Source organism: Chanos chanos, chromosome 1, assembly GCF_902362185.1.
Source record: "Chanos chanos chromosome 1, fChaCha1.1, whole genome shotgun sequence".
Taxonomy (NCBI): domain Eukaryota; kingdom Metazoa; phylum Chordata; class Actinopteri; order Gonorynchiformes; family Chanidae; genus Chanos; species Chanos chanos.
The window spans coordinates 20,306,008-20,319,858 of NC_044495.1; the positions used below are offsets into that span (position 1 = coordinate 20,306,008).

General features: G+C 40.8%; 1 protein-coding gene across 1 annotated transcript; it reads left to right on the forward strand.

The window, feature by feature from the left end:
* Positions 1-6,482: 6,482 nt before the first annotated feature.
* fgf6b (fibroblast growth factor 6b) lies at positions 6,483-8,903 on the forward strand. Its single transcript, XM_030785782.1, has 3 exons — positions 6,483-6,822; positions 7,328-7,431; positions 8,727-8,903. The coding sequence occupies exons 1-3, from the start codon at positions 6,483-6,485 to the stop codon at positions 8,901-8,903; spliced, it is 621 nt and encodes a 206-aa protein (XP_030641642.1).
* The last annotated feature ends 4,948 nt before the right edge of the window (positions 8,904-13,851 follow it).

The window sequence follows — 13,851 nt, forward strand, 5'->3', positions numbered from 1 at the left end:
ATTAATTATATTTTTTCCCTTTCTGTGGACTGATTTATTCTGGTTCTTTGCCAAACTGTGCAACACTGTCCCAATACTGCATTGCAGTGAATCCGTATCTGCTCAGTAGGGGGAACTATGTTTCTCCTTTGGTGCGCTAGATGGCGATACTAAGTGAAAGGACACTTGCTCCTGTGACCTTGAATGGAAACTCATTTTTTGAAGTGTTCTGGATGCTTTTCTCTAGCATAACGTCAAGTACTGACCTCTGACTATGCTGCATTGTCATTTCAATTTTTTGTCTCTATTTTTAATTCAGTCTTTTCCATTTCATTACCATGAAACAACTCATTATCATCTCTTGAAGAAACAGTACCTACCAGCTCCTCCACTTTGCAGGATAACTGGGTAGGTGGGACCAGGGTCTTGTTACCATGCATTTGTTCATAGCTGCTCCTACAGATGCAAGGTTTTCCTATTAATAAGATTCTAGTATTTAAGACATTGACAAACTTTAAGCAGGTACATAAACCACTCAAATTCAAAGTGCTGAGCCCACAGGCCACTCTGGAAAATAATTGTGATTCTGAGACCAGTAGTTTTAATTATGTGGTAATAGTAGTAGATTGTTTTACTTGTTGCCTGCCTTATTGCACATCAGTGGTGGTTCAAATTCAAGTATGGCTACCCTCTCTCTCTCTCTCTCTCTCTTTCTCTCTCTCTCTCTCTCTGAACCCTTCCTGTGAGTTGGTCACAGTTAAGAAAACAGGCATGGTATATATATATGTATATATATTGCAACCTACTGTTACTGCACATTTACAAAACATGTTCACACATATAAACTGAATTTATACCAATGAATGGAGAATGAACAGTTAACAACAAAGATTGTCCTCAATGCCATAAATATGTTTACAAAGAACTTAGCGTGTTAAGTTTTGTACTGGTGCCTGATACTGGTGATCTTGTTTATCAAAATGGTAGTTTGACAAATCAAACTCTGTGGACCAGCACTAGCATGCGCTGGTAAAATAAATGCAAATTCATCCATCCATTCAGGATGCATTTGTCAGTTCTGGCCAGCAAGCTCTGTGCTTGCTGTTGGCCGTTGCTGTTAACCAACATGTTACCTAAATGGTACGGCACTGTGGCTGGGTCGTCGTTGCGTGACTGGCTGACAGCCAGAAGGCGGAGCCCATTAAGCGTAAATATGGCTGTCTGACTCATCAGCAGGATTGAAATGTTGTCTGTGGACCATGTTAAATATGCTTGATACTTAAAAACAGCCAGGGCTTACCTTCAGTTTAGAATGACTAGTTAAGTAAGAGGACATATTTTATAACAAAATATAGAACATTGATTGGCTGGCCATTTGACATTGGTTTGTGGGGTTTGAAAACAGTGGCATAAACAATTATTAAACACAACTGTAGACTTAACCAAATCTATCATTACTGGACTGCACTCTCTTGCCACTTGCATTTAATTGCACGCTCATGAATTTTAGATCTATAACTGTAGAAAGTGTTTGACCCTTGCCTCTGTGATGTCTGCTGGCAGAGGGACAAAACCGTTATCCAGGATGACTCATCAGAATGCAACCCTTGTTTCAGCAGCCAAATCACCTCAGTCACTGCTGTGGCTCTCCTGTGACTGGGCAGGCGTTTCAATCACCCTGCAGGGGATTGAGAAGTACCTCCACGCCCTGTCTGGTTGGTCTCCATACCGTGGCACAGAATCGACTCTACTGGGGGTGAAAATGTTCAAAGCAGCAATAAAAATGCACTACAGACTGCCTCACATTGCATGGATGGGCGCTGACAGTGTGGTTCATGGTGATTAGGTATGAACGGACAAGCTGGGCAAGAACACGGTGACAGATTCAGCCTTAAGTGTCCCCTCTAATCCCAGACATCATACCCTGCTAGATTGAAACTAGCTGATTAGAGGCAAAGATTTCCTATTTAGATCCAAAGACAGTGAAAGGGCAGGCAGAAATATCATAGAAGGGTCAATATGAATTTCCATGGCACGCAGTAGAATATTCAGTTCCTTTACAATCAGTGGATACCTCAACATCTGTTACAGTTCTGTCATATTCATGGCTTAGATCTTCCTGTTGGGAATGACCTTTTGAGATCAGTGTCTGGAGAAAAAGGGACAGAAACGCTCACCCAGCCCACTCAAGGGCACAAATCTTTTTGTTCCTGCTGCTGCTATTCCTTTATATCACTGTCCTCATCACTGTCATCTAGCTTAAGGATTTTGCTGTGGTTAATTAACTAACAAGACTGGTTGGGCCCAATGGTCTGATGTCATTTGAACTTATAAACAATGTCATTATGGAAGTACGTTATTTTGAAGCAATTAAAACTCATTTCAGTAATGAGTCAGTCAGAAGATTGCTGCATTGCCTAATGATGTTACCTGTTTGTAGAGAAAAAAAAGGGGTGGTGAGCTCATCTTAGAAGTCAGCTCTCCTCCTGAGTTAGCAGAATTTTTCCTTAGTCACTCCTGCTGCACCTGATGCACTTTCTCTCTCCTTTCTCAGCGGGGTGCAGACGTTACATCCTGCCCATGTGCTCCTCGTCCACAGAAGAGGCCTGACAGCCAAACCCTGCACTGACACATTAGCACGGCTCAGAGGTCACCTCAGCAGGCTGTCTGTGCTATGCCAGTGCTCTATACCACACACAGTGCTCCTTTGGGTTTAAAGTCTTCTACGTGCTCGACTTTAAGATTCTTCACTGTCTTCTCAAGGCTCGGCGTATATTCAATACACACACCGTCTTAATGCGGATTTTCAGGGCTAATGCTTATTTAGTTTTATGGCATAAAATACACAGGCTTTTTTTTTTTTTACATTGTTTAATCTCTTACTTTGTCAGTCACGACGAATTCACAAACTATGGCCTTTGGCTTGCTTTAAATTTAATAATTAAGTTTGATCTAAGGTTAATAAATGTATTCACGTGCATTGTATGTGTAAAAAAGAAAAAGACATGGATGTTCATCTGAATATCACCCCCCTTGCATTAATATGGGCCCCAGTACAGACTAGATCAAATATCAGAGCACAGATGCTTCCTGCCATTTTACAGATCTGAAAAAGAGGCAAGTTTTGGCATTTTTTTTGTGATGAATTATGGATTGGCTTTGTCAGCAGAAAAGAAGTCCCTGAGTCAGATTCACTTAAGAAGGCTGCCACTCAGCTCCTCTGGCTTCTTTATTCCTTTTTTCTTTTTTAACAATTCAGCTGCATCTTACAAGGATGTAAATCATGTAACTGGATTTAATTGCATGCTGTTGCTTTCCTAAGTTTCATTGCCATTAACCTTGCATAGGGTCAACATATCAAACCATTTTTTTCATCAGCATTCTGGTCATATCAATTTTGCATCGAATTTTGTTGCATGGACAACAATCTAAAGTTAAATGCTGGTGGGTATTTATATATACTCTTAGTAGAATATTTCAGTGCCTTACAAAATAACTGCGATCAAAATCGAGCAGGAAAGATCTCTTGAAAACATAACCAAGTCTGCCCAGAATATTATTATTCTAGGCTCATGGTTGCAGTAGTTCTGCTTGATCTTTGTTCAGTCATTTGTGTCTTAGTAGAGAAATGTAGTGCAGCTGCTGTTTTGCGGCGGGTTGCATATGGGTTCAATATTACATTTTATATAGGCTCGTATGATTCTGATGTCACGCTCAAGCTATTCTCTCTCCACTCTTGCTGGAACTGCTCAGCTGTTGTGTCCATACAAACTAACCCCACGTTAATAAAAGCCTAATTGAAAAGGCTTGACACCCCGGTATATCCAGTTACTTACACTAGTCCACTGGTGCAGTTCCACAAAGCCTGTTTGAATTGTTATACCCTTTAAAAATTGTGATTATCTCCCTTTCTGTCTGTCTGCCTCTCTATGCGTATGCTTTCTTTCTCTCTGTATGGTGTGTGTGTATGTAAGAGAAAGGAGAGAATGAGGCAGTGTGTGTATACACACATGATTTTTTTTGCCACTGTTTAACAGCATCTATATGTACCTCCGTCTGAGTATGCGTGCCTTTGTGTGTTGACTGACCTGACTAGTTGGTGACAAGACTAACACACACAACACCTGCGATGATGATTTTTTCCTCATGATTATTTTTGGTTCTGATATTGGTTCTTTTTTAGTAGTGCGGCTCATCAGAGGGTGATCAGAGACAATAGTTTGTCATGGTGTTGAAACCAGGCGGTTTACATCTATTGAATTATATTGTAAAACAAAGGACTGAAGAAATATGAATGCGGTTCAGTGGCTGGGTTAGGGGCGGGATTGATAAACATAGATCAGTACTGTCAACACGTTTGTTTTATATCTGATGTCGTGTGTTTGGGATCAATGGCAGTAACAGTAGTTGAATAGTAAAGTACATTTGTCTTTAAAAAGGAGACATAGGAACTGATAGGTATTTAACAAGTGGAATCAGGTGTGTTTGCTTTGAACTAGATGGAGAATGTGCTTTCAGTTAGGACCAAGCTGAGCTGAGAATCAATGCTCCGCAGCTTGCAGGGGAAACCTACCTAAATGTAACATCAAAAATACCACTGTTTGTGTATTTCTTAACCCAACATACACAATAACAACAAAACTGCCTCTACTTCTGTAAGGGAAATCATGCCCTCCCTTACGAAAAAGTCACAGTAACTGAAGACGAAGCGTGAAGGGAACACTTAATGCAGTCTGATCACGTGACCAGTGACGGTGCTGTATGTATTGCTAGGCCTGGCTTTTCAATGCTCTGAACATGTGCACTCTTACTATTGATTTAAGATTTACTTTGTCAATAAAGCTCTCGTTATGTCACAATGTAGGCTGATTCACCATTTGTAAGAATGCTGACAACCAGTGGCTGCTGACACGCCAATGGCCATGAAACTGTATGTTCAGTTCCATGGTTGCTAATAAACATCTGTAAAAAGCCATGACTTTGTTATGAGAAGAAGGTTGTTTATTAACAGAAAATCTGTTTCTTGTTTTTTCAGTGCCCCATTAACATACTTATCCCTGTAAACATTGCCTACCTTTGATTGGCTCACAGGCTTGAATCTTTTGTCATTTTAGATTATTAGTCATATATTAACAATACTATACTTCTGCTTGTACTAATATATGGAGAAATATACTGAGAGATTGATCTAATTTATTTTTTAAAAGGATTTAATGAGCCCTTATTTTAATTCAAGTGCAGCAAATGTCAGATGAACAAAATTATGATGAACAATGAAGCTGAATGCATCTGAAAGGGCAAATCCTTGATATTCACTCATTTTTGAGAATTGCGCTAAGATGGTTAACAAATTAACATGAAACTGAGATCAGCACCGAATGAGGGACAGTGGAAAGATAAACTGCTGAGGTGAGTAGTGGTTTTATGTGAGCTGCTCTTCTGAATTAAGGATGATATTAGAGGTGCCTCAGTCATAGAGTTAATAATCAGCAGTTAATAACGTGTCCACAACAGCGCCTCCCTAAGCGTTATAAAAGTATGGTTCCTTGACACTGTTAGCTCCTGTGGGAGCAAGTATCTAGGCAAGCTTTTTGCTGACGCATGGGCATTCCCGGCGGCGTATGCATTCCCTGGAGCGTCAACAAAAACACTGCGTTTTTCAGCATCACTTGCACGGATAGGAATAAGTTTGTATCCCGATCCGGCTGATATAAGAGCTCTCGGGTCATGTTAAGACGAAGACGTTGTCTGTGGCACGTTGTAGTTTCACTGCACATACAGTGCACGCTTTCAAAATAATGTCGTTGTGTACACTTCCTATACAAACAGCGAAGGAAGTGGCAGACAGGATTGCCATTGCTCTCCGGTGACAACTGGACTGTTTTTACACCTTCCTTCTAAATAAGGAAGCAGCCTGTCAGACATATGACCGCCGTCCCAATTTGGGCTCTGCCAAAGTGCCCGTTGCATCCCATGATCGCTCAAAGCCATCCAATGAGGCTCTGCGACCCCCATCTTACATGTGGAGTGACAGTGTTCGACCATAGTCCCATCAGACTGGCCGCTGCGGTTTCAGCGCTTGCAATTCGGGCAGTACTTGCTGGCTTGCAACTTTCCCACTCTCCCTCCCCCTTACTTTTCTTTAACGGGGCAGCGCTGAAGTCAGTGTGATGTCATATAAGGATGCGGGTGCCTGGCAAGGTGCGATAGGTTTTTGGTGAGTGGTGTTCTCCAACGGCCAGCGTTGCCCAACACGAGCGAGGCGCGGAGCTGCAAAACATGGTCATCATCACCATCAACCACCACCACCGCCACCGCCACAACAAGTTCTGTCGCGCGCTCTCCTCTCTCCGGTCCTCTGATCTCGGGCAACCGTTTCATGCCCGAAGCCCTGACCCGCCTTCCAAAAATAAGCCTTTACCACCATGCCGAAGGAAGAAAAACAAGAAGAGTGGTATTTTTAGTGCCATTAATTTTGACCACGTGCCCCGTAGGTAAACCGGATGGCCATTGCGCAAAGGCTTCTCATCAGTATGTCCTACGAGGCCAACACGCACTGGACGTTGACTGCGATTGTTCTCCTGGGATTCCTAGTTGGGATTGTGTCATCATACCCAGTTCCAAGTAGGACTAACGCAACTTCACTGGAAAAAACATGGGAAAGCCTATTTTCTCGGTCCATACTGGGTATCTCAGGGGAGAAATCGGACCTGAACTGGGAGAGTGACTATTTGCTGGGCATCAAAAGAGTGCGGAGGCTGTACTGCAACGTGGGCATCGGGTTTCACCTTCAGATCCTCCCAGACGGCAGGATAAACGGTGCACATAATGAGAACCAATACAGTGAGTTACATCCAGTAACGTAATATAATAGATGCCACATTATCTGACCGCTTGTAAGTAACAGCAACTTGACCAGCATCTATGGTCATTAGATTTTTCATGATATATTGTAAGTGGTGGTAGAATCGTATGACACCTAAAGTAAAGACATATCTATTTAAAAAACCTAGTATGCTTTAGTGCTAAATATCTGTCCGGGCTAAAACATGACATGAATGCTTGGACGGATATAGACGCCAACTTATTTTTACACCGGCTCCTTCTGCGGCCCACAAACGGTTTGCCATGCACGTCCAAAAGTGCAGTTATGAGAGATATTCAGCTGAGTGATACGAATTAACAGTAAATCTGGAAATTATTCTGAACAAAGAGTGTGCATCCAGAATCGCCACCTGCAAGGTTACACCCACCGCTGCACAGAGCCTGCCTTTGTTCCCACAGACATATTGTATCACTCTGCCAGTTGGACAGTGCCTCTGTATAACCTTATATTCTGTTTGATTAGGTTTGATAGAGATTTCCACGGTGGAGCGAGGAGTGGTTAGCCTGTACGGTGTGAAAAGTGAGCTGTTTTTTGCAATGAATAGCAAAGGCAGGTTATACGGAACGGTAAGTGTGCGCAATTGTGTTCAATTATATTATTCTGCATCTGGGTAACCATTCAAATTACATGCCTGTATGGGACATGACACAGCGGATTAGTGGGAAACAAAGTATAAAATTCGGGTTTGCTATTGAATGTTTCAATGTTTGATAAGGTCAGAGAGTTTCTGTCCAGATTAGCCTACATATAAAACATGGAAGCATTCTGTGCTTGCATGAAAAGCATAATCAGTGTTCTACTGTTAGCTAAATAATTCATACTTATAAATAATTCGTTGCAGTTTCTAGAACTCGAGTAAGCCTACTATCCATGCCTGGAAACTGTCGGTGCAGAAGTCTTATTTTACGAGCAGGTGATTGTTTTTATTGAAATGTAAAATAACTCCCTTCTTTTGTCACAGCGTTCCTTTGAATAGGAACTACTGTCATCACAAACAGTTGATAAGCTCTGAATGAAGTATCAGATCACCTTACTCAGGTTGTTGCAGCGTGATCGTCGTTAGTTTATTCAGTTAACATGTAGACATATGCACTCATAACTGACATCAGTTACAAGAATACTGTAGATCTGAAACTCTATGTATTGTACAGCAAAATCTTCGCGGACGTAGAAGTTATTTTTCTCCCTTCAAATGCGAACTCATCTGATTTGATCAGAAGTACTGTCGCACTTACACTATTTTTATCTTATGCCGCAAAGGACCACCGCTCTCTCGGGTACGCGCATCCTCCCTGTGGGTGTGTGATAGGTGAATCTTTTTAACCGCAGTGAGCTCAAAAAGCTCTCCTGTAAAGGCAAGCAGAAGAGTAGCCTAAGTGGAATGGACTCGAATTTAGGAGTCGAAGTCGCATTTGAATAGCCTAAGATGAGGAGCAGGTAGACTTAACGAAAACAGCGTTTTGTTGGATGATCTACCAAACAGACTAATTTCAGTTTGACAGCTATGATTTAATAAAACGTTTTGGGTATCTTAAATAATGTATTGTCACTGAAAAAAAAATTTTTTTCACAGACTTAGTGATTTTAACCTGTGAGTATATAAAATTTACACAGGATAATTGGACAAAATCTCTAAGTTGCACTGCATATGAAAAATGCAGCCTCTAATATTCCATATATCATTTTGTAAAAAAAAAAAAAAAATACAAAAAGAAAAAAACCCCCAAAAAACCCCTTCCACTGGGGAGCATGATAAATCAGCTGGGTCTGAAATGTTTCAGGTGTTGCTGACTTCCAAAGTTTGCTTGTCTTCTTAATTTGCATCCAGTCTTTGACACTTTCTTCACTTTACACTTTTCAGGCCATCTTTCGGGATGAGTGCAAGTTCAAGGAGATCCTGCTGCCAAACAACTATAACGCCTATGAGTCCTCCGTTTACAGGGGCTGGTACATTGCCCTCAGTAAGCATGGCCGTGTGAAACGGGGCAACAAGGTCACTACGGCCATGACTGTCACACACTTTCTCCCCCGAATATGAGTGAAATTCGCAATAACTCACTAATTTGCACACATGGATTTCCCCCCAGATATCAGTGGGAGTATGGAATACATATATATACATGGAGATGGACTGCAAAACAGGAAATACACTATGATAGTATTTATTCTCTCTTTATATATGTATATTTGGATAGCTAACTTTTTATTAGAACTTATGTACATGCCATTTTTTTGCTGCTTATTCTTTTTATATATGTTATTGATTATGGATTTTGAGGCTACGCCAGCCTCTTCACTTTACTTGGGTGCTTGCCATAACCGATGGAGACTTCACTGCTGGCATTGAGATGGCTAATGTCTTCAGCTATTAGGAGCAAAGAGAAACTTTTTATTACCTCAAAGAGCCACTTGTCTGGATAAAAGGATGCATGCAGAAAAGTATGCCTGTATAGTTAAACACTTTGTCACAGTTTCATTGTAAGATTTAAGGTTCTTGTTTTTGTTTTGATCTAAGTTTTTTTTTTTTTTTTTTGCAATGGAGACATGAGAGCACTTAAATGCAATTCCCCTTTGCTATGTGATGAGTAGGTGCCTTGGCATTACCACATGTGATCAACCCCCTTTAACTTGCATGCTCGAAACGCCCCAGGGAGTCAGAAATAGGGCTGTCATGCAAGCCAGCTCTGTGCTGGGACTCTCCCGAGAGGGCCTCAGAGGGGATGGAGTATCTGTGGGTCATTTTCTTTTTCTTGTATTAGAGATAGTTTAGAGGTCACCAAGTCTCTTTAGCCGACCAGTGACTGGCTTGCCCCACGTTCTAAACCGTCCGTACGAGTTTACAAGCTTTTCTTGTTGTCTCCAAAGATGATCGCTGAAAATGGCAGAACAGCATGTTTTTCCATGCGGAGCTGCTGGTAAAATACTCAGATGCTTATCAGATGTCTTGGCTGAATAGGTGAGGTACACACATAGAATGTAAACTGAGTAATAAAAAAAAAAGCTTTATGCATCGCTGTGAATAAGGGAGTCTACTAAAGCTGAAGAAAATAATGTAAATACTGACTATTTAAGACACTGAAAAAAGATGTAAGAGCTTCACCTGTTAATAGCTTATTTCACTTAATTAGAAATAGCAAAACATACAACAGATTGCACAATGGCACCGCTGATGACTGGTGTCCAGTGTTTGGGTGGGAATCAGTCTTTAGATTGTCTTTTTGAATTTATTTTGCCCTTGGTATGTGTGTTTAACATGGTAAATGTGAAATGCAGAGCTTTCTAGTAGGGCCCAAGGGAATATGAGTGTATGTGTTACGGGCATAGTTCCCAACCCTGGCAGGCTGCACTGCAGTAGCACTGCAGTGGTACACAGTGTGATGTTGGAAACTGCTGTTTTCAAATGTAATTATAAGGTGGGGTGTGTGTGTATCTTTGTGTGTGTGGCATCCAAGTTGAAGGACAATGCCGTTCTTCCCCCAGACACTTGTGGTTTGGGTTGTCTGCTGCTTGCTTGAATCCAAAGGCCACCCCATTCTGACCACCCCACCCTACAGAGCTGTTCACTGTAGAGGAACTCAGAGGGAATGGGACTATTTTAAAGCCTGAAAAGACTTTTGGGCACTGTCTGCCTAACTGCCTTGCTTGTTTGTTCAATCCGTGGCAAGTATGTGGGTCCTGCCACAGAGACAGGCAGATTCCCAAATACCTGAGCCACCCAACATCACCCCCTCGGTCAGTTACCCCTGTAAAAAGTCAAGTATGACAGAGGCCTTGAAATTCCAGCTGTAACCCAGGAGAGTCCTTTCCTGGTTTCATCCATTTTTAGTTCAAGGACAGAAGCATAGACAAAGCCCTGACCCTGAGTCTGAGTCCAGGACTCCCTGTATCTCATGCTGTCCGGATCGTGTGCTTTTTCTACATGAGAACTATTTATTCCCTCATTTATTGATTCATCAGTTTGTGTATAGTGCCAAAAATCGGTTTGAAAAGTTGTATGTGCTCAAGTTGCAGCTAGTTGTTTAATGAATTTGGTCCTATTCTTTGATGTCCCTCCAATAGTGGTAGCTCTTGAATGTATGTCAGTGGAAATCACTGCCATGGTTCCCCCCCTCCCCCCCTTTACTTTCAAGCACTTGGGGGGCTGTTCCCTGAGATCTGGAGAGTTCTAAAAATCAAATTTAGTTTAGGGAGTGAAGTCCAGTTTTCCAGCCATTTTCCTAATAGCGGTTCTTTGATATTGTGTGGAACAGGAAGCTTTTTTATTTATTTACTTATTCATTTTTTAGCTGCCACATACCCTCCTCTCTGCCAAGCTTTGAATATCTCTGGATAAGAGGACTGCAGAGTTGTCACATCACTTGGAGGAAGAGAGAGAAAAAAAAGACCAAATTACGGGGAGCCTTTATATTGAGAGTGCTCTATGTCTGTGCTGAGATCTGAGCTGTGTTTTCTGGAACACTGCTGCTCAGGGCTGTTTAGAATTTGACACCAAGGATTCCCCATAGACGCAAACAACACTGACAGCAAAGCCTTCCTTCAATTCCACATTTTAAGGGGTTAAATTAAATTAGGTAGGTCCATAGTAGAATGTTTAGAGAAGTATTTAATAACTTATTAAGGGCTACAGATCCTGATGCCTGATGTCTGCTGCTTTCATCAGAATAACGAGTAACTGTTCATTTACACCTAAATGTCTGTCTGTAAGCATTGCATAGAGTTCCTGTGATTTTGATGTGAGATCTCACAACAAAGGTTAATACCACTGTCAATATGTTGAGACTGGCTTTTGGATTAACTGGATTATTTTTCAGGTTTCAGGGAAACAACAGCCTACTGGCTGCGGTTTGTGAGATTCAACCTTGGAGGAATAACTTAGACCTGATGAAACCTGCTGGACTCCTCTGCAAATAATGTGTGCAGATACAGTCAGTGCTAATCTACTGCAGCTATCACAGGGATGTCTTGATGACTCTCTTGATGGTGTACAGCCAAAGGCATTTTAATAGATGATAAAAATCAGAGAAAGATTGTCACTCAGACTAACATAGATCCAAAAATAGAGCTGTACTGTACTAAGTACTGAATTGTACCTTAAGAGCTGTTCTAACCATGCCAAAGGCATCTTAGTTATTGAAGAATGAGTACTGTATTTGAACTTTTGGGAATGAATACAATCCCAACGGTTGATGAGTGTGTCATGGAGATTTATCGTAACAGCTGTAAAAATGTTTGTTGTGCATAGGATAGTAGTCTGTTTCCTGAGTGAATCAAAGCTGTCAATGTCATGAGGAGAATGAGTGTTAACGGTCTTTGTGCTGTCTGCTGACTGATTCCGGCTCACGCTGGTGCTGAGTAGTAGGGAATCCATGGCATTAGAAAGATATGTCAGCCCTAGGCTGTAAGGGCTGCTTTTGGTTCTAAGAATGACTTTCCTTATCTGGGCTGCAGCCACACCTGACATGTAAAAGGGAATCATTATAGGACGTGTTTGCAATGTCATCAGCCATTTAATGTGATAATTATTTACACAAATGTGATGAAAATAAGTCATTTTGTCTTGGGATATTTGTGATATAATACACATTCTCTCTTTTTTCCCATTCATTTCAACAGCAGGACACCACTCATTTGTGTAGTATCATGATGAATCTTATGTTTGCTTGTATGAAAGCAAACCCTTAACTGATCAAAATCATCCATGTCTGTTGGTGTCCATTCTATGCCAAAGGCACAAAAACAAAACAAAAGGAGAATGAAATGGCAAGCAATTTGGAGTTTGTTAAAATGATATTACAGACAGCTAAAGGGTTAATAATATATCGCTATTATAAAACATAGCTTCAAAAGCAGAGTTACTGATACTATTCTCTGGGTGTTTGTGACACAGGGAAGACCACAAGAATCCTTGTTGAATCCAGGGGTTTGCGCAACTCTGTGTGTTTCCTGTGTGTGTCGGCAGAACATTTGCTCTCTCTCTCTGTCTTTCTTTCTATCTTTCTCCCTCTCTCTCTTTCTCCCTCTCTCTCTTTCTCTCTCTCTCTCTCTCTCTCTCTCTCTCTCTCTCTCTCTTTCTCTCTCTGTTTTGTATCCCTGCACTGAGGGGAGTGGTGTCACACCCACTCCCCTCCTTTCTCTGTTAACGTATACCTCACCTTCTGCCTTAGTTCTGATTTCTCACTATGATTGTAAAATAACAGGAAGCAACAGACTTCTTCAATCATTTGTTTCTGAAAACTGACAATGCTGAGTATCACAACAAATATATTGAGAAAAAAAATGGTTTTCCTTTTATTTTTGTACGTATGTGCTGTGCACAACAGTCTAACCATATTCCTGAAAAACCAATAAATTGTTTTTTTTTTTAAACTCTTGTCTCTATTCATATATTTTCAGGACGTGTATTATTAAATACGATATTAACAACACTTCCTGTAACCAGTCATTGTCACATCATTTATAAGTACATTTATGTGAAGTCATAGGCCAAGGATAATGCATTGTAGCCTTACAAAGCAACTGCTTTTTCATGTCTTCTTGCACCAGGGAGCCTGTTAATGTGATACAGCATTTCATGGGAGAATGTGAGAGAAGTTTGAACAAAATTCTAAGAAATAAATCACTTGAACTGATGACCTTTGCAAAGTTTTTTAACAAAAAGTGTGGCACAAAAAATCTACAAAATCTCCCCTAAAAACACTGTATTTCCCCCTTATCTGAATATGGATTGTTATGAGACTTTATTTTTGTAAAACAGAACTTTAAAAAACAGACACACACACAAAAAACAGTCTCCAGCTTCCAAAGAAAAATCCTCCAAAACTAAAACACTTGAAACTAGAATTGCACCTAAAACTGGACTCAGAAAAAAGCTTGTATAAATTTGATGAGAAACTTGTAATTCAACTATTAAATGAGATTGCATTAAAATATTCCATACTCTCTCTATCACATGGTTTGACAGGCTCCTTGATTTTTAACAGTTTCTT

Excerpts from the sequence above, each read along its gene's own strand:
- fgf6b (XM_030785782.1), top strand. The coding sequence starts at position 6,483 with ATGGCCATTGCGCAAAGGCTTCTCATCAGTATGTCCTACGAGGCCAAC. Across the intron at positions 6,823-7,327 it reads ACATAATGAGAACCAATACA|GTTTGATAGAGATTTCCACG; the intron begins GTGAGTTACATC and ends CTGTTTGATTAG. Across the intron at positions 7,432-8,726 it reads AAGGCAGGTTATACGGAACG|GCCATCTTTCGGGATGAGTG; the intron begins GTAAGTGTGCGC and ends TACACTTTTCAG.